The 27,839-nt window shown below is 40.7% G+C and overlaps 1 protein-coding gene across 2 annotated transcripts in view; it reads left to right on the forward strand.

Annotated features, from left to right (window-relative positions):
• Positions 1 to 1,592: 1,592 nt before the first annotated feature.
• The window catches only part of LOC308495621 (uncharacterized protein), a 43,607-nt gene continuing 17,360 nt past the window's right edge, over positions 1,593 to 27,839 (forward strand). Inside the window, exons 1-8 of one of the 2 annotated variants that reach the window (XM_081080590.1) lie at positions 1,620 to 1,990; positions 5,422 to 5,536; positions 5,698 to 5,871; positions 10,974 to 11,080; positions 12,398 to 12,535; positions 14,879 to 14,949; positions 23,324 to 23,357; positions 25,866 to 25,938. In XM_081080590.1, coding sequence (XP_080936716.1) covers positions 1,740 to 1,990; positions 5,422 to 5,536; positions 5,698 to 5,871; positions 10,974 to 11,080; positions 12,398 to 12,535; positions 14,879 to 14,949; positions 23,324 to 23,357; positions 25,866 to 25,938 — 963 coding nt within the window. In that variant the 5' untranslated portion in view covers positions 1,620 to 1,739. Of the gene's footprint in view, positions 1,991 to 5,421; positions 5,537 to 5,697; positions 5,872 to 10,973; positions 11,081 to 12,397; positions 12,536 to 14,878; positions 14,950 to 23,323; positions 23,358 to 25,865; positions 25,939 to 27,839 lie in introns of both variants that reach the window. The other variant, XR_013993016.1, reaches the window with a different exon arrangement.

Below are 27,839 nucleotides of genomic sequence, written 5' to 3' on the forward strand. Positions count from 1 at the left end.
GTATCCCCGTGGCAATGTTGTGGCTACTGATTTGCACTTTCTGGTCCCCTCGGCTTCTCCCCCACCCCCACCCCCCAGCATCTGGCAACCCTCGGTTTTTCCTCTATATCTCTGAGACTGTTTCTGTTTAGTTTGCTCATTTAGGTTGCCCACTTTAATGATCATTTGAAAACGGAAGTGGCGGGGGATTTCATTGGTTTGTCACGGTGAACGCCGCTGGGGAAAGTGCAGTTGGCGGCGGGCAGGCCGTCCCGCGGGTCCTCGGCCGAGGCCACAGGGGGCCCTGTCGCGTCTCCCGAGGAAGGCCGCGCCCAGGCTTCGCAGAGAGGTCCCTGCCCGCGGCCCCGCCCGCGGCCCCGCCTCACGTGTGTGCCCTCTTCTTGGCCCGCAGAGCCCCCCGGCGCGGACCCGGACACGCTGCGAGCCGGCGCGCGGGGCTTCACCGGCTGCCTCTCCGCCGTGCGCTTCGGCCCCGCCACCCCGCTGAAGGCGGCGCTGCTCCCCGGCCGCCCGGGCCCAGTCGCCGTCCGCGACAGGTGGCCGCGTCCCGCTGTGCCCGGGGGCGGGGCCCGGAGCCCCGGCGTGCGCGGCGACCCGGCCGCCCGCAGGGGGCGCAGGTGCGTGGCCCTCCGCCCGCGGCCTGCCAGCCGCTCTGCGTCCCGAGGCTCCCCGAAGTCCTCTGTGGGTCCGCCTTCCCCTTCTCTGCCCTTTCCAGTCTCAGTGCCTCGGCTCTCGTTCATTTCTATGGCTGCGATTGTCTGCTTTCAACTGTTTGTGGATTTTCAAAAGTCCGCCTTTCCACCCCCCCTGTCGTTCTGCCTTTTTCTACTGTAGGTCGTTCTGGACCGACAGATGGGGGCGAGCCCTGGGTCAGAGCGGACGGACATGGCTCCGCGGTCATTGGAGGTAACAGGCCCGCGAAGGGCACCCTCGGAGGTGCTGTCGCTGTCAGCGGGATCCCCACGGGAGAACCGCGCCACGGAGGCCTCAGAGGCAGGCCACACCCCTGTGACGTGTGGTGCACAGGTGGCCCCCGTGCGGCACGGCTGCCAGGGCCCTAAAACTGCCGTGTTATGCGAAACAAGAGCTCCTACAAAAGGGGTTAGGCTCCAAAAATCAAAAACACAAAGTATCATATTTTTATAATTCAGTGAAATATCTTGATTAAAGCAATTTTCACCCAAAAAAAAAAAATACAAGAGTTTTCTCTGGGAAATCAAGCTTTTAAATGCTTTTGTGTTTTATAAATCGAAATTAATACATTTCAGTTTTAGGGTACATAAAGGTATTTTTTCTTCTCTCATTTATGGTTTTTGCTTCCCCCAAGTTCTCTGCCTGTTACATACCTGTTTTCTTAATTCAGGAAATGAAATTTCCTATTTCATTTTGCTCAGACGACCCAGCAGAAGCCTGGGCCAGCGCCCACCGAGGTCCGAATGGAACTCAGCGCTGCCCACAGGCCACCTCTGAAGCTTGAGGCGCCTGGGCCTTGCACGTGGGCTCCGGGTGCCCTTGACCTTGGCCACGGGGCTCTGTGCGCACGCGCAGCCCTCGGCCTCTGCCCCGTGCACCGTTGCTTGGTGACGGCCGTTCTGGGCGGAGAGATTCCAAACCGCCTTGCTGTCCTGCGGGGATACTGTGGCGACTGGAGTTGGCTGCTCTAGAGGCTACTGTTGGCTGGGCGCGGAGAAAACAGGCGTGAGAAGTGCGGAGGAGGTTCTGAAGCCCGTGGCTTGGCCATGAGGAGGTTCATTGGCTTAGGGATTCTGAAGGTCAGGTCCGGCTTGGGTTTCCGAAGGAGACCCCAGAGCGATGGTGGTGGCTGGCAGCCTGAGACCGGAGGTGGGGTCACCTCGGAGTCCGGGTACTGCATCCGAGACAAAGATCTCCAAAAAATCCACAGAGCTGCCTCCAGGGGCGACGTGGCCGGAGTGCAGAAGCTGCTCTCGCTCCATCCAGAGAGACTGAACGACAGAGACCGGCAGAAGAGGTGAGCGGGCCTGGGGGGCCGCTGGGCACGGGCCGGAGGCGGCGGGGGCCTGGGAGAGGGGCCCACCTGCCGGCTCCCCCGGGAGGAGCGCAGCCTGGGCGGGGCCCTTACCTGGGGGCCAGGGCCCAGGCCCAGGTGGTGAGCACCAGGACAAACTCTCAAGGTCCCGTCACTCATAATTCCCCTTATAAAGCACTTTACTGACAATGTTAAACCAATTTAACTAAATATCAGTAATAGAAATGAAAAGAAGTATATGCAGCATTTTACTTTTGATGTGCACAGTTTTAGACCACATTGTTAAACACTATAGAAAAGTCCGTAATGAGAAAACTAATTCCCATAATAGAGCGACTTGTGGGCTAAAAGTTCTTCAGCTAAAACCCAGTATCCGTTTTACATCAGTGTCCACCCATGTATGTATGGTGTTTATTGAGGGGCCTTAGAAGGGAAGCTTCCAGTGGAAGATGGCTGTGGTCTTGGCTAGGAAGACTCGTTTTCTCACCGTGTGTGCTCTTCCTCTAGTTATCAGTTTTCCATAAGCCAACTAAACTCTCAGGGTTTTAAAAGTTTTGGGTTGCACATGCTCTTTGATTGTAGTGATAAAATTAAGAATCATTCTGTATAGTAGACGAAGATTTGCCCTTCTAGGTGTCAACGGGTGCTGTATTGCCACAATTTCTTTACTAAGAGCTGAAAAGAGAGATAAATGATTGGAATATAGCAGAAAATGCCCAAACACCCTAATATATGCAGGATGTTAGAGCTTCATAGTGATGACATTTAGGGTTAGTAGAAAATATGAATTACTCATGAATGATGGAAAAATACCTGTTAAGTATTTGGAGAAAATTCGTTAGATTTTCATATCACAAAAATAAGATCCAGATGTACTGTAGATTAAAAACTATAAATATACGAAATGAGGAAAGTACCAGAAGAAAACAGAAATTCCTATTTATACATTTTTTTATGTTGGCGAAGACTTCAAAAAAACCAAGAGTTCAGAAGGTTGGTTGAGCAATATAAGAAATCAATAGTCTCTGTATATCAGATAATAATACTAACAAAGCACAAGAAAAGGTACTTGTAAATTATGTACAGCATACACATATCAGGGAAAAGTGTATCTTTGTTTTATAGAGAAGTGTCTGAAATCAACAGAAAAAAAGCAGTCGAATTTTGAATTTGACCAAGTTCTTTCTGTGTATCTATAAGTGACCAATACTTAGTGTCCTAGGTAAAAAAAAAAAAGGAATTAAAGTTGCAAAAGAAATGAAAACTTCTTTTCCATCCTCAAAGGTTGAGAAGATGAGGAACCATGGTACTTGTACAGCTGCTTCAAATTTAAGTTGCTTCTGACTTTTCAAAGAGGCAGTTTGGTGATAAGTACCACATTTAAAAATGTATATTCCCTTTACCCATCAATTTCAAGCACTAAAATATCTTTATGAAATAATTAGATAAATCACATACAATTTGCTTTTCTCAGCACTGCTTACAATATCAATGTCTTGTGAAAAATTCACATCAACGGATTTCGTAAATAAATTGCAGTGCGTCTGTAGGGTGGAATTACCTGAGACCATTGAAGGTGGTATGGATAATACATACATGTTTACATGCAAAGATGTACTTTGGTAGATTGGAAAAGGAGAAAGCATTCCTTTGATTATATAGACACACACAGACTATGATGTTATTTTAGCCAAAAATATGTGCAAACTTGATATCTGAGTGTTTGTACTGTGACATTTTCTTTTTTAAAAAATCTGATCTCTACACTGAACATATACAGGAATTCTAGTAACAGCTTGTTATTAATAAAGTAATCCCAGGTAATATTTCATTATTCCCAGGAATATGCATCTTGTACAGATTAAAACAATTTCTCACTTCTATGTCCAAATTTTTTTTTTAAAGATTGGTATTTTCTGGCAACTTTTAGCCTCTTCAAAAGTAAAGGCAGTCTTTTTATCTGTGCTGGTAGAAGTTCATGTATCTATATTTCTGTACACACTTATTTTTTTATTATATAGAGCTTCACTACCTATAATATTAAATGATTTTTGATTCATCATTTTGGTTCTGTCTTTATGGAAATCAAAAATAGCACATATAAGTGATTATTACTATTGCAGAAGTACTGCATTACTATAAACATTTTGTTTAAAAACATTGAACTCTCCAGCTGTAGTTATCCCTTCTTTCAATGCATTTATTCATCAGATATACACTGAATACCTGTTATGGAGCAGACACAGTCTACTCGGGACTCTCAGAATCTATCTCTCAGGCCCTCTTCATCCTTAAAAACTTTATGTTGCCCAGTAGGAGCGAAATGAAAAATTGTAAATGGAAGTATTAGTACCTAATATCCATTGAAGCTTTTCCTCCCTCGTTTCAAACAAAAGGATTTCTCCAGTTAGGACATTGTGAACAGTGACCAAACTTGCTGTTTAGCTAGTGTACAATAGTATTAAATACGAGTATCGATCACTGGAAATCATCCGATTTTCATGTAATCTATGAATCAAAACAGTCAATGAAAGGAGCCATCCCTAGTCACTTGAATGCTGAGTCTCTTTTGGCTTCAGGTTTCTTGAAAATCAAAACAAGAATTTCTTGGTGATGTTAGTCCTCTTTCCCCATGATGCTCTTAAGAATGAACATTTATTTAGATGCCAACTTATGATGAGAACTGCGGAAGGTCTGGTGTGTTTCCATTATTTCACTTCACGTTAGGGTGGTAGGATGCCCGTTCTTGTAAATACCAGTAAGAAATTATTTAAATGCTCCAACTATACTTTCAAGGCATTCTGAATTATACATTGCCTTCCAGAGTCAGAGGTGTTAAAATATGAGAAAAGAAGCATCTTAGAATCACTGAAATACAGTGTGCTTTCTTAATCCTTAAAACACAGCTGCAAAGTAGGTGGAATGATATCATTTTACTTAATTGAAATGTTGTCTTTTAAAGTAGTAGTGATGGTAATGATTCTGATAATATTACCAAACAGTTATTGAGCTGTGTGTTTTGTGCTAGGAACCTAAGTAAACACTTTGCATAGATTCCCATGTAAGCCCACAACAGTGTCCTGTGATGTTAACTACAGTTTTTATCCCCATTTTTTTGATGAGGAAATGGAGGCACACAAAGGCTAAGGGACAGCTAATAAGTGGTCGAGTTAAATTAGGATCAGACCCGAGTTGAGCTGATTCCCCAGGGCATGCTCTCTGTAGTCACATAGGCTGCTCTGTCCTTAGTGTGGCGAGTAACAAGAGCTCGTGAATATTGTACTTTGTGCAGAAGAAAACTCCATGTTGGTTCTGAAGGCATTGGAGTGGCGCGTCATGTTTACAATTGCGTGCAGAGCTGCATGTTTGAGACAGTGCCCTGTAATGTCCTAAATGTCCTCTCACCCTCATAGGACTGCTCTCCATTTGGCCTGCGCCTTTGGCCATGAGGAAGTGGTGACTCTTCTAGCAGAGAAAAAATGCCAGATGAATTTCGGTGACAACAGAAACAAGACAGCTCTAATAAAGGTATGTGGTAGCCAGGTCTGTCAACAGGAGATGGATTTTATTTAACTATTTAGAATAAAAATGAAATAGTTTCAATCAACTATAACTAATTGTGGAAACTTGTGGAATGCTTACTTTGAATTCCCATAATTTACCGTTTATTTAATGACGTATCCTGACAGGCCGTGGAGTGCCAGGAAGAGGAGTGTGCAACAATCCTACTACAGCATGGAGCGGATCCACATGTGAAGGACTTCCGTGACAACACGGCTCTCCACTACGCGGCCATGGGGCACAACACCGCGATAGCTGAACTGCTGCTGCAACACCAGGCAGACATGGAAGCAACCAATGAGGTATAGATCCACAGACTGTATTTACACAATATTTGTAATACATGTGTTTCAGCCACAAGCATTTTATTTCTAGTCGATATATACAGCATGCTGTACACCTGGCCCTGTCGCCATAGAAACAAGTCCAAAGCCAAGTCAGGAAGGGGAAATGGGGTGGCCACAGAAAGGGCCCAGCTCTGTCCTGTAAGAGTCCTGTTACTGCTTAGGAGTCGGTGCCAGGTTCACTCACACCAAGGACTGAAGACCCCGGGGGAGGGAAGTATGTGGGGGTGGCTGCTGCAGGGCAGGGCCGAAGAGATGGGTGTTCCTGGGGGTGGGTGGGAGGAGGAGTGGAGCCTGGGTCCCGCCAGGGAGCTGGGGGTGTGCAGGTAGGGAGGGGAAGCAGCAGGACACTGGCCCTGAGCACCCCAGGCCTCGGGGATTCTGAAGATTAGGGCAGGAAGGCCAGTCACGTTTGGACATCCAGCAAGGGCATCCACCTGCGTTCCTAGCCACTCTGCCAGCCACGGCCCCCCTTGAGGTCTCCACCTCGGAGTGGGGCTCCTGCTCAGCCTTGTGGAGGTGCTGGGCAGGTTTTAGGTGTACAGAGGGAGCAGGTGATGGGGACGCATTCACCCCTTTTTGTTCCTGGACGTACATCACTGCTCGCCACTGCAACCCCAGCAGGAATGCCCTTGGTTGACAGAGGAAGGGTCAATTTTACATTTTTGGAAGCTCAAGCGTTCCCTGAATGCAAACAGTTGGAACTTAATTTTCTAAAATTTTACTTTACGTGATGATACCTCTAAAGTAGCAGTAGAGGGCACAGCTCTCTTTTATGCACTTACGACAAATTACGTGTGAAAACAAAACTTGTTACAGGCAACACTTCCTTTTTTAAGTGTTTTTTCACGTCCGAGTTGTTTTCCAATTAATGCAAAACAATGTAGGAAGGCAAAATTTGCCTTTGAAATCGGCTTTACCTTAAAACTCAAACAAACAAAAAAGCATTTTACAATATCATAGAAATCTTCCCGCTGTTGACAAATTTTTTTTTTATAAACGAACGATTTATATAAAGCTATTTAGTACTCATTGGCTAAAGCCTAAGAGGGAAAAAGGAAAGGGAAAGGAAATAACCATCAGAAATATGCAGGGCAATTTGGAAATTTGGCTATTGAAGGGAAATAACAAGAAGAGGTTTTTCAAAACCTCATGGACACAGACAGCAGTTCAATATTTGCCAGAGGGTAAAGGGGGGAGGGGAGATAGATGAGGAAAAAGGGGTCAAACATATGGTGGTGGAAGGAGAACTGACTCTGGTGGTGAGCACACAATGCGACATACAGATGCTGTATCATAGAAATGACACTTGTAACCAACGTAATTTTACTAACCAGTGTCACCCCAATAAGTTTAATTAATAAAAAAGAGGCTTTTTATTTTTGTTTTTCTTCAGTTTATGTGCTTAGTCAAGGTCCTCTTCAGTTTTGGGGGATAATAATCCTTAGTTTTGAGAGAGAGTTAGTGAGTTTTAAACTTCCCTGAGACCACATCTGGGAAGGCTCCGAATCCACCAGATTGCAGTGAACAGGTGGCAATTAAGTGGGAAAGGAGGGAAGGACAGACAATTAAGTGACATGTCATCTGTTCTGGCAGAAAGAGCCACCTAGGGAAGAGTCTAAACTCTGCTGTGAAATGTAGACTGTCCCATGAGAAGTAAGGGGTTTAGCAATAATGAAATCAAGTTGCATTTTAATTGTTAATCCCGTTTCCACTCCTACCCAGGAAATTAAGTGTGGTTTTCATAAGTGACATGTCTCTTCCACTTTTATTTGGCCTAATCGTCAATGTCAGAGGAAATTGGTGACTTAGGCTAGAGAAGAGACCGAAGGGATCGTCTCCCGGACTAGTTCTCGGCTAGAATTCTGCTGGCGAATCACAGTCACCCTAGGAACTTGGAAACCATTTACAAGCTAGGCTCTTCCTGAAGGTTTTGACTATGGAAAGCTAATAAGGCCTGGACATGTGTTGTTTAGAAATATCTCCCTGAGATTCTGATACAACTCTTGGTTAAGAACTACTAGTGCAATGTATCAATTCGCAGATCTCAAATACTTAAGAAATCTCTAGAAGAGGTGGAGTGTGAGAGGTGATTCTCCTTCAGCTCTCTCCTTCCCAACACTCTTCGCCTGACTTTTGAACTGTCTGTACCTCTGGGCTCGAGAAGTGGAAGGAAATATCATTGGCGGTACCTGCTGGCTTAAAGCAGAAAACCTTTTTCCTTTCAGCCATCAGTCATTCACTGGCGCTCAGAGAATCTTTAGAAATTTGCTGATGGGTGGTCTCCTAATGCATAGAATCGGGCCCTTTAAGAATTTTGCATGTTTGTTTGTGCTCAGGTTGTTAGATCAACAAATGCTTACTGCAAGTGGGGTTTTCCTGCAGTAATAGGAAATTGTGAACCTACTTTTTTTGCCTGTTGTTCTGTAAATCTCCAGTTTTCTTTTCTTTGTTTTTAATTAAATTTATTGGGATGACAATGGTTATTGTATTTAAATGGGTTTCAAGTGTACATTTCTATAATGCGTCATCTGTATGTCATAGTATGTGCTCACCATCCAGAGTCAGTTCTCCTGCCTTCACTGTATGTTTGACCCCCCTTACCCTTCTCTACTATCCACCGTCCCCCCCTTACGTTCTGGTCACCACTGAACTGTTGTCTGTGTCTATCAGTTTTTGTTTCCTTGTCTTGTTTGTCTGTTGCTTTCAGTTTAATATCCCTCATATGAGTGAAGTCGGATGGTCCTCGACTTTTTCTGTCCGATTTGTGTTGCATAGCATAATAATGTCATGGTCCATCCGTGTTGTCCCAAAGGGCAGCATTTTATTTTTTCTATGGCAGAGTAGTATGCCATTGTGTATGCATACCACATCTTTTTTATCCAGTCATCTGTTGAAGGACAGTTTGGTTGTCTCCACTCCTTGGCCACCGTAAATGATGCTGCAATGATCGAAAGTGTGTGATAAATTCTCTCAGTATGTCTGTGAAATTCATAGAGCCGTGGCATAATCACGATGGTAGGTTTAAACATGAAATCCCATGAAGTTAGTAGCAATACAGATGGGAAGTGTCAATAATTTAGTGTCAGCAGTCCTATAATGTAATTGTCCATTGGATTAACAATCTGAAAAATGAATACAAATAGATTATGGTTTGAATAAGAATGGGAAAAATTCTTGAAGTGGGTGTAATGAGTCTAAATGACAGTTTTATTGCATGTTGGGGCCCAGTTTTTTAATGAAGCATATGATACTAAAAAACAGAAAGATTTTACATACAAATATTCACATTATACACAAATGTTTGGAAACAGCAGATAAAACATCCCAAGTGGGCCACGGACTAATTATGGCTCCTTGATATGTTTAGTTTACCTCCATATGTTGAGTGAACATCGAAAGTTTTGGAGACTCATGAAGAAATAAGGATGTCAAGCTTCTCTTAAAGAATCAAGCCTGGTCCCCTTGAGCCCTGACTACAGTTGGGTGTCCTGTGGCGAGGCTGCGCCTCTTATATGAGACATGTGTTCCCTAGTGTGCTACTGTCCCCACCTGGGTTCTTCACTTACTTGGGTCACCTTCTTTGCCTCCGTAAGCACTGGAGTGTGCGATTCCTGTTTTATAGAATATTTTGATAAACGCTTCAAGATTTTCAAGACAGTCTATATTGATTTATTATACGTATTCTGTATTAATCACCTTAGAATGAGACTGAGTTTTTCAAGCTAGAATTCCTAAGTTGTTTTTCTTTAAAAAAAAACAAAAAACAAAACACTTCCTTTATCATTATACGTCCTATAAATAATCATACCCATTGAAATGTCTTTAAGTCTTATGAGGTCAATGATGGTTATAGTTGTAGATGTTATGCATAGTCCAGGCAGTATTCTATCATCCTCCTCAACGTGGTTCCTTAAAAATGCAAGTGATTTAGTCACTTTCATGATGCTAAAAATCATCCATATAGATCAGTATTAAAACGTTAACTGATAAGCCATGATGTTTTATTTCGGAGTTATATTTTGCCTGAGCTATAAAATAATTTTAAGTAGCAATTAAAATAGAAACAGAATTAAAAACAGATTTTTTCAAAAAGTAGATAGGCATTGGGGTCCCAAGATTATCCTTGTAACTGAGAATAAAATTTCACATTGAGCTTACCAACAGCCAAGATAAAATCCCATCGTCTTATAATGGGAGAAAACCCATGGACCATTTAGTGATAAGCAATCAAAGGTCATTTGAAGCCTAACTCTTTTTAATTTAGAGTCCATTTCCTTAGTGACCCTTTTGGAGCAGGAGAGCCTGAAGTTATCATCTGGGATCCTGAGAACATGGATAGAAGAGAAGCAAGCAAGTTTGTATAAACTGCAGAAAACCTTCACTTCTGTTGGAAAGCTCTCCAAACTGTATCCCTGAAATTCTATGATACTTCAGATGTTAATGTTTGCCACAGAAAAGTATTGTCAAATCGGGATTAAGCGACCTGAAACACTTCTTTAGTAATAGCCATATAAAGCACAGTTTTATATTTCTCAAATACCGGTGATCTTTCTGGAATATTCCTACTGGGGCACAGTAATTAATTTCTGCTAAAGTACATATTCTTTGGAATATAATGTAACAAACTCTACCCCAGAAATAATTATTTAGGTTATCAATTCAATAAAACGACTTAAAGCATTTACGTCTATGTTTTCGAGCTTGGAGATACAGGGATGAAGAATAGCCCCTGCCCTCAGAAAGCTCTGGGTTCAGGTGGGGAACGATAAAATAACTGCAGTATAGTGCGATAGAGATTGTGATGGGAGCAAAGTTCTTGGCACCAGGACCGTCAGTGTTTGAAGGGAGTTCTGGAGAATGAGGTGGAAGTCCATCGGTTGGAGAGGAAGGAGGAGGATATTTTAAAGGGAAGGAGCAGCAGATGACAACACAGAGGGCTACTTTTTATTTACTTTCTCTAGTGTATGTTCAAGTTTAGAGGATCTTTTATGAGTTTTCAAATTCAATTTAGAACTATCTAGCTTTTTAAGCTATAAACTGTTTTCTCTGTTTTACAGTTTGATTTTACACCACTTTTATTTGCTGTGTATAAGGACCGCTGGAAAATGGTGGAATTTTTACTCGAGAGACATGCAAACATACATGCAGTTGATAAGTGGAAAAGGTACATTTGTTTGTTCTTTTTTTTTAACTTAGAACTGTTTTAGAGCGGTAACAGTTACTCAAGTCAGAAAGATTAAATTAAGAAGAAGAGGATTAACCTATAATTACAAAGTGAAAAATATCAGCACATCGTCAGTTAGGTAGAAAAGCAATTATTCTGCCTGGTGAACAGGAAGAACCGTAGCCTACAGGATTCATATTCATTTATGATATCGACTGATGTCATTTGTCATTGCAGTTTTTGGTCACATGGTATTATATTAGCTAAAGGGTTTTCACAGTAACTTTACTAGTTTTGTATAGTATGGACTCTAACTTAGTTTATGATACAATATTGGATTTAGTCTCTCTGACAGTTTTTTTTAACCTCTACTGTGTATTCAGGTTTCCTTAAAAGATGCACGTTAAACGTAAATAGGAGTTGATTTTGTTGTTTGGATGACTGCTTTAAATTGTTTTCTTCAAGGAATACTGATGTTATAGGGTTTGCCCTAAGTGACTGTGAATTACTACTACCAGATATTCCTCAGTTTTTATCCTTTTTCGTTTCTAGTCTATTTTGATGGTTTTTTTTTTATCATTTTTAATTGGTATGGGTAGAAGGGAGAAAGACAGCATTAACTGAATAAACTTCTTCTTTAATGAAACAAGTCATGGATGGGTGATTAAAAAAGAGATGGGCTTTCAGTTCACTCAAGACTGGCTTCAATGCTCAGCTTTCCTATGTGTCACGTGTGTGACCATGGGAACATTACTGTCATCACCAAACATGTTTCCCGATGTGGAAACGAGGGAAATAATATCTCCTTCAAGTATGGTCGTGTGTCTTGACCTGGCATGTGATTCAGTGCCCAGCACATGCTTATGAGCACCGTTAACTCAATGATGACAATGTTTACTAGAATTAGTACTAATATTATTGTTTTGAGCCTGCCAAGTAGCTTTAACTTGCCTGACTTCTAGCTGACTTTGGATGTACCATATATAAGACTAAGGAAGAAATGGGAAATTCTTCATTGAAATCTTCACCTACTTCAGATAAGTGACCTCAGCAGAGTTACTTGTCTATTAGAGAACTTTAAATTAGCACCTTCTAGGTAATACCCAAGTGGAGCAAGAGGCTTTTTTTGTTGTTGTTGTTTTTATGTCCCTTCATTTTAGACACAATTTGGACATAATTTACAAAGATGAACACTTAAGCATGTAAATGGTCAATTCTATACAGATAAGCAATATATTGAACTTGGTAAAGTCTCTCAATGTTGCTCTTTACGTAATTTAAGTTCCTAAGGGTGAAGTTGTCTCTCCGTTATTTCAGAACAGCCCTCATGCTTGCTGCAAAGAATAAGTCCTCAAATACAGTCCGGCTTCTGCTTCAGGCAGGTGCAGATGTCTTTGCTCAAGATGACATTGGAAGGACTGCTGAAGAATATGCTTTATCTAAGGGTTTGACGGAGTAAGTGTGTACATTGAAATGGTAGTTATCAACAAACTGGGCTTCCAGACACTTTCACTGTTACTTCTTAGGGAACAGGTGAGACGTCCTAACTGGGGTCAGGCAGGGGGGGGATGGCAGTGAGTTAGTAGACATCCTCAGCCAGAAAACAAACAGTCAGACGTGTGAGACGTAGCGAAGGGACAGATTCCTTATCCCAGAACTTTGAAGACCTTTATCTTTAGGGATCCCCACGTTCTCCATTTCATTCCAAGCATAACCCCTGTGTTTCAGGTACCAATAATGTCTCTTCTCTGACTTTTCCAACTAGTTATTTGGGGGTGTAAATTGTACAGTTTAGCAGGAAATTCTCTATTTTCTGGAGGCTATTGGCTATGCTCCCCTCTTGAATTTTTCAAGAAGCCAGAGTGTTCCCTAAGTCCAAGGGGGACCATCCTCTTTCACAAGTTAGATGGAGAGGGAAGGAAGGTCATTCTGGTCATTCATTGGTTTCCATCGATTGTGTTGCTGCACGGTTGCTATAGAAACGGTCCTGTCGTCATGACTCCCTATGCTCCAAGGTTCCCTTGCTGATCCCGAGTCCTCTGTGTCCATGGTTTTCCACACTTGGACTTCAAAGTGGCGATATTTTTAACTTGACATGCAGATGCTCGCTTACATCCTTAGCTCCTATTCCAGAGCACCAGCTCCCTGTCCCGGGAGTCTGGACTTCTAGCTTTAGCCACACACAGCCTTCCCCAACACTGAAAAACTATGCGGGGCCCACATCTTAGCCCAAACCCCATGATGACTTACCCTTTGGAGTGTCTTGTTGTGTCTTCTGCCGGCACATGTTAGTTGGAACTTTCTGAGCTGTCAGAGAGGTGCCAGTAATGCTGCAGGAGAAGATCAGACTTTCCTTTCTCCTGTTACCAGATCTGTACCCCAAGGCCACTTGCTATCCCATGGAGTATCTTTCCTTAGGTCCTGGAAGTTCCCATGCGCCTTTCCCAGAGTAGTAGACACTAACTTGCCTGTGATTCCTTAGTTAAGATGAGGCTCAGTGATCTGTTTTCCAAAATAATGAAAATCTGGCCAGTGACTTGACTCTCCCTCAGGTTTCAGAGTATTTAAAGTTTTGCCTGACACGGAAGCCAGTAAACAGAAAGCTCTGGATCTAAAGGAGGTTACTTGGTGTTAGAATAGCTGCACCCCTTCCACGCCTCATGAGTGTGCATGTGTTCTATCTTCCACGTCAACTGGGGATGCCTAGGAAGGTTAGAAAGATCTGAGAGGTCAGAGTTTCAGGAGGTAGACATGAGACGGAAGTAGTCCAAGCCAGGTCTTGACTTCTGTGACTTTTCTGCCACTGGTGTGATTAGCTATGATAATAGGGGCAGTTATGTTATCTACCTTATTGAGGTAACATATTTCTAAACGCATTTAATTACAAATTACATAATAGCTGAGATGTACTGAATTACAAACCACAAAGAGAGTAGCTGATAACCAAAATTAAAAACATTTTCTGTAAACTGCAACATTTGAATGTTAAATAGAACCTATGAAAAGCACACATTAGGTTTATTTGGAATTCCAAAATAATTTCAAAAACTAAAGCTCAAAAATACTTATTCCATTGCCTTACCATTTTGCTGTATTACCTATTTGATCCTCTGACAACCTGTAAAATAAGGCAGTGAGATGCTTGGTTTGTAGAGGAAAGCTCTGAGCCTAACAGCGGTGACTTCCCCGAAAACGGATCTTGTGGGCTATAGAACTAGGATTTCTGAGTTCTCAGCTCTCGCCCCTGCTAATTCTAATTCACTGACTGAACTGTAGTGCCCTCAGCATGACTGGTTCACCTTGCTCTTTTGTCTTCTTTAATCACATGCTTAAGAAACATTTTGTGCAACTTACTATGGGTTTTTTTAACTTAAATTTACAGGGGTGACATAGGGGTTTAACTTAAATTTATAGGGGTGACATAGGGGTGACAATAGGGGTAAAATTACATAGGTTTCAAATGTACAATTCTTTAATATATTGTCTATATATCACATTGTGTGTTGACCACCCAGAGTCAGTTCTCCTTCTGTCACCATATGTTTGACCCCCTTTACCCTTTTCTACTATCCCCTCTTCCACTTACTCTCTGACAACCACTGAACTGTTGTCTGTGTCTATGAGTTTTTGTTTCTTCATTTGTTTGTCTTTAGAACTTACAAAATTGAAGCGTATGGGATAATTCAAGTTTTTATATTAGCTCAGACATTACCTGAAATACTCTAAGAATTCCATGTTTTGATAAATGTTTTCCTGTCAGTATTAAAACAGTAATATTCTCACCTCTTTTATACATAGCAACGCCCAACTAATTTCTGATTATAAAAAGGAAAGGAGATGTAAAACGTCTTCTGACAGTAACAGTCGAGGTAAGACTCTTAATGGTGAAGTAGTCTTTGTGGTCCTACCAGACATACAGTAAGACTAAGAAAGTTTTGCTATTGAAAGAGCTGTTAAAAAAAATGTGTATATTGCATGTATATTTTTTCTTTGTTAGTTAATGTCTTTCTTCATAGTCTAGTATTCAGAATTATTATAAAAGTTAATTGTAGGTAATTTAAAATCTGAGAGAAAAGAAACTCATTTATCTAGTCATGACCCCTACAATCCCATATGATATTTATGTAAATAAGAAAAATGATTTTTAAATTAGTATGTTGTATGTTGCTTCTATAATCACCTTATAAGTTGGTCAATAAGTTGGACTTGTAAAAATAAATATTTGTTTAAATTTTACAGCAAATGGATTACATGTAGTGATTGAATTCTTGTTATTACATTGTGGTTTGTCTCACCATAATGTAACTAAAACTAGGAACTCAACAATACCTTCCTAGTCCCACAAACAAATGGCAAACAATAAGAGCTGCAAAACTTAGCCAGTGTGAAGGAATCGCAGTGAGACTGTTTTTAAAACGTATCTACTGATACAAGTCAGTAAAGCTGTGCCTTGTTGAGAAGCATGGGTTATTTTCCATGTGGATATGCCAACAAGGTCTCACTATTATCACCTTTTTTCCTCATAAGTCAAAACAGAGTGAGACATGTTGACCTCATTAGAAGATGTTTTCTTCTGTTAGTTGGATAGTTGTCATGACAGTGTAATTTCTCTAGAACAATATGCTCTGTAGCCACTAGTCAAAAGATAATCATAATAAATGTTCCCATAGCCTAACTTAGGACTCAAAAGATTATAATAAAAGTACAGAAAAGTTTCACAATGACAAAAACGCTATTCTACTCACTGAATGTGGCACCTTGTGCACTGTGCAATCTGAAATGCCCGAGGACCCCTTTAACTTAGTAGACCTCTATCAAAGCACTTGTGTCGGTGGTTTTGCAAGTTATAGGAAACACAGAGATGAAACGGAATTTGATCTTTAATGTGCCCCTAAGACTTTAGAGCTGTCCCTGGTTTATTTCTATGGTTTCTTAAAACAGATTTTTCAAGGGCGATCTTTTCATTTATTTATTTATTTGCCTCTGCAGCCATTTGCTGTGTAACCATCAGGTGTCTTTTAGGCACTAAGTGTTATTTTGATGTTGTAGAAGACAAGCATTTTAAAACCACAGTCCCTACCTCCAAGAGCGTGTTCTTATTATTGTCATTTTTATTATTTATTATACTTTACACAGTGCTTACTAGGTGCCAGAGCCCACTGAGAGCTTATAATTATCATTATTGTTTGTTATTCGGTGTGTAGTATCAGATCTGACAATTAAGTTTGAGAACTTGCCACCGTGCGCTTACATTGGCAGCACTGTACAAACAGCTCAGTAAGGTTTCATAACCTTGGTATATCAGTGTCTCAGAGTTGTGTTTGTGTTGATGTGTGGCTGTGTCTTGCTGAGTGGCAGTGTCTTGCTCGTTGTTGTTGCATGTTTTTGTGTGCCATTGCGAGGCTGTCTGAGCTTGAATCAGAGCTATGATCAAACATTAAATTTCTTGTTAAACTTGGCAAGAGTGGAAGTGAAATCAGGAACATGTTAGTCCAGGTTCATGGGGATAATGTCATGAAGAAAACGGCCATGAACAAATGGATTAAACATTTTTCTGAGGGGAAAGATTGTGTCACTGATGAAGAGACGTCATGGTGGCCAGAATTGACCAGAACTGAGGAAAACATTGCAAAAATTCATTGAATTGTGAGTCAAAATCATTGGCTGACTGTGAGAAGCATAGCAGACCAAGTAAACATCGATACAGAAACAGTTAGGAAAATTTTAACTGAAAATCTTGGCATGAGAAAGGTGTGTGCAAAAATAGATCCAAAGGGGCTCACCGATGAACAAAAGCAAAGGAGAGTCAAAGGTTGCCAAGACCTTTTGGAGAGGCAAGACAATGTTTTGAGCCGTGTTTTCACTGGTGATGAAACCTGGGTATACCAATACGATTCTAAAATAAAGCATCAAAGTGCACAATGGACGTCAGCCAATTCTCCATGACCAAAAAAGTTCTTCCAGTCCAAATCAAGAATCAAAACAATTTTGCTAACCTGTTTTGATATCAGAGAGATTATTCATTATAAATTTGTACCAACTGGACAAACAGTTAAGCATGTTTAGTTTTTGGAAGTTCTGAAAAGACTGCATGAAAATGTTAGAAGAAAACAACCTCAACCTTTGGCCCACTATTCATGGCTGTTGCATCACGACAATGCACCAGCTCACACGGCGCTGTCTGTGAGGGAGTGTTTAGCCAGTAAACAAATAACTGTATTGATATACTCACCCTACTCACCTGATCTGGTCCCCAATGACTTCTTTCTTTACCCGAAGATTAAGGAAATACTGAAAGAAAGACATTTTGATGACATTCGGGACATCAAGAGTAATACAACAACAGCTCTGATGGCCATTCCAGAAAAAGAGTTCCAAAATTGCTTTGAAGGGTGGACTAGGCACTAGCATCAATGCACAGCTTCCCAAGGGCAGTACTTAGAATGTGACCATAGTGATATTCAGCAATGAGGTATGCAGCACTTTTTCTAGGATGACTTCGTGAACCTAATTGTCAGATCTCGTGGGCCAGACACTTTATGTCCATGATGATGATTTCGGTTGTAAAAACCTGGGTAGGATTTAAGGGAAGTATGCAGTGTGAGTGTGAGTTGGCCAGATAAAGAGGCAGGACCGTGTTGGGCAGGGGAAACAATAATCAAGATTACAGGTTTGGCAGAAGGAACTGCAGACATAGGCTAAGATACACAGTGAACTTCGCAGGATTTACAAGCAGTTCAGTTTTGATGGTATAAAAAGCGTGCTGTGGGAATGGTTGAGAAGGTGGTGAACACCTAGGTAAGGCGAGCTTAAGAAAGTCTTTAGTTCTAGAGAAAGGAGTTGCTCTTATCCTGTAGGCCTTGGGAAATATATCAGTTAGAATAGTTTAGCTGCAGGTGATAGGTGACCTAATTAACAGTGGTTACAACAGGAGGCACCAGGATGGTTTTGGTGGTTCTGTGATGCCATGAGTTGCCTGTTGTTGTCCCTGTTTCAGTTGTGAGGTTGTCAGTGTTTTGTTTAAGTCTCATTTGCTGGCTGGTTAATTAGCAACGGCTCCAAGCATCATATTCTCACAGGACAATATCCAAAGGCTGAAGGACTGCGTTTCTGTGGTATATAGTTGGCATACCACATTATATCAGTTCAGGTGTACAACATAGTGATTTGACATTGATATACATTGCGAGGTTATCACCACAATATGTCTAGTAAGCATCTATCACCCTTCAAAGTGACTGTAATATTATTGATATTTTCCCTGTGCTGTCAACTACATCCCTGTGGCTTAGATATTTCATCACTGGAAGTTTGTACTTCTCATTCACTTTCTTTTTCGTTCATCTCTTCAACTCCCTTTCATCTGGGAACAATCAAGTTGCTTTTTTGTAGCTATGGGTCTGTTTCTGTTTTGTTTGTTTTGCTTTTCTAGGTTCCACATATAAATGAGATCATAAGGTATTTGTCTTTTTCTGTCTTCTTTCACTTAACATAATACCTCTAGGAACTTCCACATTGTTACAAAGGGCAAGATTTCATCTTTTATGGATGAGTTATTATTATATCAGTTATATTAAGGATGAGTTAATTATTCTAATCAGTTATAGTATTACTGTATACACACACACACACACACACACACACCTCACACACATATCAAATCCTCTTTATGCATTCATCTATCGAAGGACGCCTATGTTGCTTCCATATCCTGGCTATTATATATACTGCTGCAGTGAACATAGAGGTGCAGGTGTCTTTTCAAATTACTGTTTTGGTTTTTGTTGGACAAATACCCAGAAGTAGAATTGCAAGATCTCATGGCAGTTCTATTTCTGATATTTTGAGGAATCTCCATACTGTTTCCCCCAGTGAATATAACAATTTACAAATCCAAAAACAGTGCAGGCTCTGTTTTTCCTTTCCTCCACTTCTTTGCCGACATTTGTTATATGGTGCCATTTTGATGGTAGCCATCTGAGAGTAATGAGGTGGTATTGCTCTGTGGTTTTGATATCTGTTTCCCTGATAAACGGTGATGTTCAGCTATGTGATTCTTTTAAATAGGAAGAAGACTGAGAGGCTGCCAGTAGATCCCTTAACATTTACAGGCTAGGGTACAGCACATGCTGGTTCCCACAGCAGTTAGGGGTAAAGCAGTCACTGTGATTAGCTTAGTGTAATCATTTTTCTTTGTGGAGCTGGAGAGAGGCCATGTTCTTTGTGTATTGGGACAGTAAATATCCACACAGCATTGTGGTTCTCCAGTGAGAATGAAGATGAAGAAATGGCAAGTGGGCAGGGACTCAGCAATGGTTACTGCAGGGATCATGGGAGAGTTTTGAGCAGACTAGGAACAAGATGAGACGGCATTCGGACACTCTGGTTGTGGTATAAAGCAGGGACCAGCAAGCTTATTCTGTAAAGGGCCTGATTTTAGGCCATGTGGTCTCTGTCATACCTACTCAAATCTGCCATCATGGTGTGAAAGCAGTCGTGGGCCAACTGAATAGGCAAGACTGTGCTACAGTAAAGCTTTATTTACAAAAATTGATGGCAGGTTGGAGTTTGCTGGCCCCTCACATAGAGGATAGATTGAAGAAAAGCACATGAAAATAAGTGGCAGACAAAGGAAGCTTTTACTTCCTTGGACTAGTATCAGTCCATTGTGATATTTTTCACCCATCCATTTTGAAAGAAAAAAAAGTCAGGAAGGTTAATTTATTCAATTTAACATGTTGGTCTTTGCTGGCTAATGTCTTTCTCATTTGTTTTGCTGAAAATAAATCCTATTCATTTCGGAAGCAACAATAAGAGTCGGTGGTGTTTCATTTCTTCCCCCTGTGAAAGCCATCTGCTAAGAGCCCCTGTTTGACTAGGGCAGTGGCTGTGGAAAAATAAAGCAGAGCCTGGAGAGTGTTATGGTTAATACAATTTAGTGATGATTGAATGTAAAAAGTTAGTGGGGAGTGAGAAAACTAAGATGATTCCTAGGTTTCCAGAATGTGCACTAGCATTTCAATGGGACATGAGAAGAGTGACTAGGACATTATCAGATGGAGAGAGAAGAACAGCAGGTCAATAGGGAAGACACGTTTTTTTCCTCTGAATGTTGAGTTTCTTGGTATATCCATGGGTAACTCATCCTACATGGATATAATTTTTTGTTTCCTTTTCACATATTCTGTTAACCACTGCTTTTTCATACTAGAGCTATGTTTTTAGTTTTATAAGCAATAAAGAAGTTTAGAAAGCAAAGGAACTCTATAATCAGTGTACATTATTATACTACAAGTGATAGTTATATGTTTTTCTGTAATTATCCCAGTTACTTGATTGATTCATAACTCTTATAAAAAGGACATAAACCCTACCTAGTTGTAGAAAATTGACAGTGTGATCTCTTCATTTGCTATATAGGAACTGATAGAACATGTTGTCATTAGGATGTTTTATTTTTTATTCTGATTAAAATAGGATGGTTGCTTGTTTTACAGTATTTTCTGACATCATTTCATTTATCCTCTTTATGCCTTTATTCAAATATATCTAGCTCTACAGGAATCTGCAAAAGAAGAATAAAAAAAAAAACAAATTTAATGATAGGTAATCTGCAAAATCACCTTCTGACCTTAATCATGTAGAAAGCATCAACCCAAAGAATGAAAATTTCATATAATGCCATTTATTAGAGATTCTTAACACCACCCCTAGGTTTGGTTATTCACTAGAGCACTTTACAAGACTCAGCCTATAGCTGTACTAATGCCTGTGATTTATTACAGTGAGAGCAAAATCAGCAAAGAGAAAAGGTGTATGTGACAGTGTCTGACAGGAGGGAACCAGGCGCAAGTTTCTAAGACGCATGTCCTGCGGAGTTAGCAGGATGTGCTTAATTCCCCACTGTTAAATTCTGGCACCACATGTGAAATGCTGTCTAGTGGTACCGGAGTCTCATTAGACTCAGTGCATTCATGGAGTGCTTTCATGGCACGCCAGTCACATAGGCAGCGTCCCCCTAGCAGGTGCTAACATTCCTGATTCCCAGAAGGAAAGCGAGTGTCCAGCATGAACCACCTTGTTTGTACAAGCATTTCAGGCACGGTGAGCCACACTTAGTTAGGGAATGGTGGGAACCCTCCCCATATGCAGGTTTCCAGATACCAGCCAAGGGCCAGCCATTCAAGCAGGACTTTCAAAGGATAGCAGTCAGGCCTGCTGTATGAAATCTTTTCTGCACAGCAGTTATAGGCATGACTTAATTTTTGGTGTAGCTTAAAATTTTATTTTAATAGCAAGTAATATGGTGATGTGCCTTGGTACTGGTTTTGGTTGTATCATCCATTAAAAATTGCAGTGCTGGTTACTTTTTTGCCTTTTCGTGAGTATTTCAAAGGTATTGTACATACATTACTATGGCAATAACCATGGCAATTACAATCTTTTTGTGTGATTAATGTTTCAATATAGCTTTTGAATAAAATCAGCACAATGATTTTTGATTTACAATGAGAATCAAAGTTGTACTGTAAGTACAGGGACGATTCCATTTTGATTCACTTGGCATCCCTATTCAGCATGCTAAAGCGAGATGTTCAGTCACGTTTATCAGTGATTTTCTTGTGTAAGTATTCCAAAAATCACTTGCTTTGTTTATGGCTTTTCATATGCTTCATTCGGTTGGGTGAATAATCATATTCTGATACTGGATCTTTATATTCATTTTCAAGGTGACTGTATTTTGAAAATAGCATTAATGTGTTCATATCTGGTAATAGCAGGTTCAGTGGAAAACTTTTTTTTTTTTTTAATTAGTAAGCCTTCGTTTTTAGAGCAGGTTTAGGTTCAGGGCAAAATTGAGTGGAGAGTAGAGAAAGTTCCCTCAAAACCCATGTCCCCGTCCACACAGAGCCTCCCTCACTGTTGACACCCTGCCCGCGGGTGGTACATTCACGACGACCCATGAACTGCACTGACTCAGCATGACCACTCACAGCACACACTTGACGTTAGAGTTCACTCTTGCTGTGGTCCAATCTGTGGGGTTTGACAAACGTATAATGACAGGTCTCCCCCCTTCCAGTCTCACCCAGACTAGATCCACTACTAGATACCCTCTGTGGCGTTTCCTCAGCCCTCCCTTCTCCCTAACCTCCGGAAGCCACACGTCTTTCTACTGCTACATAGTTTTGTTTTTTTCTGAATATCATATAGTTGGAATCATACAGTGGCCATCTTTTTGACTGTTTAAAAACTTAAAACTCCAGGGTCATTGAAGGTAGTTATTCAAGATAACCTCTTTGTCTTTTGGGGGGGGTGTTTGTTTGTTTGCTGTTATTCATCGGCTTAGGATTTGATGACATATGACTTACAAGGTAAAAAACCATGATTTCTATACACATTTGCCACTATGGGGAGGGATGAGAAAAATGGCATCACACGCTGCTGTACAGCAATAACTCTTTGGACCTTCCTGTTCTATGAGGTGAGCCGGATAGATTCTCCAGCAATGGAGGGAAACAGTCTCAGGGGTTAGACTTGATAAAACTGGAATCGCAAAGTCTTTCATACTTATCCTGCACTGGAGAGAGGGCCAGAAAGAGTCTGTTTCCTGTGTTTTGCCGTGCTGCAAAGTAGACTGCCTTTGACTAAGCTGCTAATGACAGGGTGTTTCATCCTAAACTGAACACCCTTGACTGAAGAGCGGCACAGCGGTACTGTGTCAGAGCAAAACAAGTGGACTCTCTTCTAACTGCTCTTCATGACAGAAGTGCAGAAAAATCATGCTATTTAAATTGGACCGTGTTAGTTTATGATACTGATTTTACTACTGATACCATTTTCGTTCACTCCGATGGGTTTGGTAAGGATTACAATCATTGTAAGTAGCACTTGACTTGTAGCTATCAAATGATTGCACATCCCGTTTATTTTTCTCTCATTAGATATAAATGTATAATACATACAAACATGCATAAGTACATGCATGTACATACATATGTGTACGTATATATGTATGAATATATAAATATAAATATATATACACACATATATATAGGAGAGGAAGTAAAAGTTCTTCATGTATTAATTGCCCACCAGTTGTATCAGTAACATTCACTCTACTATAGTCTTCAGGGATGTTCCCAAAGAAATATTTTTTCATCACTTCAGTCTGATGCTTTCAAAGTTCTGTGTTTTTCTATTGTGTATTTACAATGTATTTGAATTTTTTTCTTTTAACAGTGGATGAGTGTTCTCAATGCGACCATGCAAGCAGGTAGGATTTTATGGATTTCTAAAATTGCATGTTAACTAAGAGACTGCGGAGAGAAGCCAGTAAGCTTTAATGAGTGTTCTGCTCTGGGCTAGACCCTATACTATGTGCCTAACATTGGTTATCCCAGGTCGTCGGCACAGTAGATTTGCAAAGTAGCTGTGCTGTTCGGCCGTTTTTATTCATTAGAGGAGTATGGTTCCAGGAGGTGGATTAATTTAACCCTGATTCCATAGTTACCAAGTGGCTGACATGTGATGTGACCTTCAGCCTGCTTGGTTTCCCAAGTCCGTTCTCTTGTCCCTCAGCCTATACTGAGAAGTGCCTGGACAGGACTGGATTCAAGATTCAGGTACAAGTCAGGTGGCCTCAGAGAGTCCCGTTTAGTGATGCCTTAGTGCTGATTTAGAAGTTTCCTATCAAGCCCAGTTAGCCCAAGCTCTGTCTTAATGTACTTGACAATTGCAGCAGTCACGAGAACCTTGTTTTCACCATCAGTGTTGAGGGCAGATCTCAGTTCGCTGTGGCCACAGAACCACAGGTTGTACATAAGCAAGACCTAATCAGATAAATGTTTTCAGGGATAATGCGATGTACCCTTCTTGGGACGAATCGTTGTTCTGTAAGTGAAGATCATCTATGTATACACTGTTGTGTTAATTCAGCACAAATTGAGAGGATATTTTTCATTGATTTTTCTACTTACTGACTCCCATTACTGTGTTTCCATTTAAGCTAGTACGCTTCCCTCATTCTAGGAAGTTTTTTCTTTTTTTCTAGTCTTTCTTCCTTCTTCCATGACTTTTCTTGATTTTTTACCTTTTTCTCTGCTTTACTCGGGGTAGTTTTGTTGCTGTTATTTTTTTCCACTTCTGCCAGCTAAGTATTCTCCATTTTTCCAGACAGAACCAAAAATACATAGAATTCCAGGTGTTGAAGGAATGTTATCAATTAATTATTGCAAACACCCCTAGTACTTCATGCTGCCATTAATGTTTTGGTCAAGTGGTTGATCACATGAGGAGTTTGAACTCCAAGAGATTGAAGTGACTTATTTGACTACAGTGAGTGATGAAATGAGATTAGTATAGGTTTCTAAGCCCAGTACACTTCCTTCTTTATCATCCTTTGGGTGAGTGTTTTAATTATGGAAAGGTCTAGTGAATGCAATGGAAGAGGCTAAGAATGGAATTAGCAGGGGAATCCACGTTTCAAGAGGAACAACACAGGTTGAGATAGGAATAAGGCTCTTAGAGCAGAGATTAGACATCAGATGAGGGAAAAGAGATCAGAATGGTAGGGTATGACAAGGTAAAGAGAAATTACAGGAAGGAAGGACACAGGATGTTGGTAGTTGTCTAAAAAAGCAGATTAAAATAAGGGTCTCAAGGGCGTCCTGCCTGAACAGGTTGCTGCTGTTTTGCTTGTTAAATTGGAGGAACCAGCAAAATTTAAGGTTTGTGTGAAAACATATTAAACCTTTGAGCCTCTGGAAACATTCTCTTTATAGCAAGTAGGAATGTGGTATCTTCCACCTGCACCCGGAATTACAGACGGGGTCCCCTTGAGTCCAAAGGCACTGGAGATTGCTGAACTACATAGATCTATGGCCCACGGCAGGTGTCTCGTCACCTCCACCTCTTTGCCCAACGCGCTGATGTCCTTCCCATGGAGATGGAGGGTTGGGCAGAGGGAGGACTGATTGTGAAAACAGTAATGGAGTTGGGTAGGTGGTAACATGCCTGTGTTGGGAGTGGATGACTGAGGCTCCATTTAGCTTGTTTTCCAGGAACAGCGAAATAGAGAACTCCTACTGTGGGTCATTTGAGCCCAACCTTGTTTCAGGAGTCTATGCCTTCGTAGGCTGAAGTTTTCAAGTTTGGAGATTGCCAGGAAGCTGTGCGGACAAGTGATCTGGGAGTGGGGAGGCTAACAACGTACATATTTGTTCTTTGACTTTTGTACATGTAAGCTGCAAACATTTCATGCATTTCAGGGACCTCACTGTAGTGTTTTTGAGTGAAAACAAGGAATGGGGTAAGTTTAGTAACTGCTTTCTATGTTAAAGAAGCAAGACTGCCGTTTTTGACCCACACAGATTAATCTTTGAACCAGGGACAGACCATGGAGAAGGGTTAGTGTATCGTTCTACCTTGATTTAGGTCATTGCTTTTGTCCCAGTTCAGGTTCCTATTGTCAGCTATTAATTGCGTTTTCAATTCAGCCTTCAGGACTTTTGGTGAAAACAAGGTACTCTCAGGTGTTGCCAACATGTTTGCTGTCATTCTTTGTTATGGAAACTTAGAGTGTATCTTCATTAAATATTGCACGAGTTGGGAGTGGTGGAGGAAGCAATAGATAACTGATAGCTTTTCTAGAACATCGTCTAAATTTTAATCATATCAAGAAACTTCATTTCCTATGCAGATAGCTGAATTTTGCTCCCTTTGTGTTTGTTGTTTTTGTAAAGGAATGCACTCACTGTTTTTGTTGTGTATTTTTACCCTAAAGTCTTTCCTGGAAACCTGGCAGGAATGATTCACGGGCTATATCAGACGATGGACTCTTGGATGTTGGTACCAAGGTAAAAGGCTCCTGTGTGAAATTAACTTTTTTACTCTGAATTTAGTTTTGTGTAGCACTTGTAAAATTTAATAGTGTTCCCCCTACCATTGTTTTATGTTTGTAATGGAAAATGTGTCACTGTGAACCATTTTATAATATATCACCACTTGAGGGTTTTTTTCCTTTAAATTAAAGTTTATTGGGGTGCAATTGTTAATAAAGTGACATGGATTTCAGGTGTACAATTCTGTAATATATTATCTATATCTCACATTGTGTGGTCACCAGCCAGCCAGTTCTCTTTCCATCACCCCATTAGACCCCATTTAGCAATAGTCCTATTTCATCTTTACTTACCACCGAATACTATTCCATTATTTATATGTACCACAACTTCTTTATCCATTCATCTATCGAAGGACGTTTTGGTTGTTTCCGTTGTCTTACCCACCGTAAGTAAAGCTGCAATGAACATTGGAGCACACTTGTCTTTATGATTCAAAGTTTTCAGATTATTTGAGTAGATACCCAGGAGAGAGATTGCTGGGTCATGTGGTAATTCTATTTGTAATTTCTTGAGGAACCTCCACACTGCCTTCCATAGCGGCTGCACCAGCCAGCATTCCCCCCAACAGTGTATGAGGGTTCCTTTTTCTCCACAGCCTCTCCAACACTTGTTACTATTTGTCTTGTTGATGATAGCCATTCTGAATGGGGTGAGGTGATATCTCATTGTGGTTTTTATTTGCATTTCTCTGATGATTAGTGATGTGGAGCATTTTTTCATATGTCTATTTGCCATTTGTAAGTCCTCTTTGGAGAAATGTCTCTTCAGGTCCTCTGCCCATTTTTCAATTGGGTTGTTTGTTTTTTTGTGTGTTGAGTTGCATGAGTTCCTTGTATATTTTGGATATTAGCCCCTTATCGGAGGCACTGTTTGCAAACTTTTTCACCCATTCAGTTGGTTGTCTCTTTATTTTATCGATGGTTTCTTTTGCTGTGCAGAAGCTTTTAAGTTTCATATAGTCCCATTCATTTATTTTAGCATTTACTTCCATTGCCTTTGGAGTCATAAAATTCATAAAATGCTCTTTGAACCCAAGGTCCATAAGTTTAGTAACTATGTTTTCTTCTATGCAGTTTATTATTTCAGGTTTTATGCTTAAGTCTTTGATCCATTTTGAATTAATTTTGGTACACGGTGACAGATTTCAGCCCTGTTTCATTCTTTTGCATGTGGTTTTCCAATTCTACCAGCACCATTTATCGAAGGAGCTGTCTTTTCTCCATTGTATGCTTTTTGCTTCTTTGTCAAAAATTGTCTGTCCATATTTATGTGGGTTTATTTCTGGGATCTCAATTCTATTCCATTGGTCTATGTGTCTGTTTTTCTGCCCATACCATGTTGTTTTGATTATTATTGCCCTTTAGTACAAGCTAAAGTCAGGGAGTGTGATACCTCCAGCATTGTTCTTTTTGCTTAGGATTCCTTTGGCTGTTGATGTCTTTTGTGGTTCGATACAAATCTGATGATTTTTTTGTTCTATTTTTTAAAATGTGCTATTGGGATTTTGATGGAGATTGCATTAAATCTGTATATTGTTTTGGTAATACGGGCATTTTAACTATGTAGATTGTTCCAATCCATGAGCATGGAATGTCTATCCATTTCTTTGTGTCTTCTTCAATTTCTTTTAAAAATGTCTTATAGTTTTCAGCGTATAAATCCTTCACATCCTTGGTTAAGTTTAATCCTAGGTGTTTTATACTTTTTCTTGCAATTGCAAAAGGAATTGTTCTTTTGCTTTCTTTTTCTGAGATTTCATTGTTAGTATATAGGAATACAATGGACTTTTGTACATTGATTTTGTAGCCGGCAACTTTACTGTATTTGTTGATTGTTTTCAATGGCTTTTTGGT

Source organism: Rhinolophus hipposideros (genome assembly GCF_964194185.1).
Source record: "Rhinolophus hipposideros genome assembly, contig: HAP1_SCAFFOLD_107, whole genome shotgun sequence".
NCBI classification, from domain to species: domain Eukaryota; kingdom Metazoa; phylum Chordata; class Mammalia; order Chiroptera; family Rhinolophidae; genus Rhinolophus; species Rhinolophus hipposideros.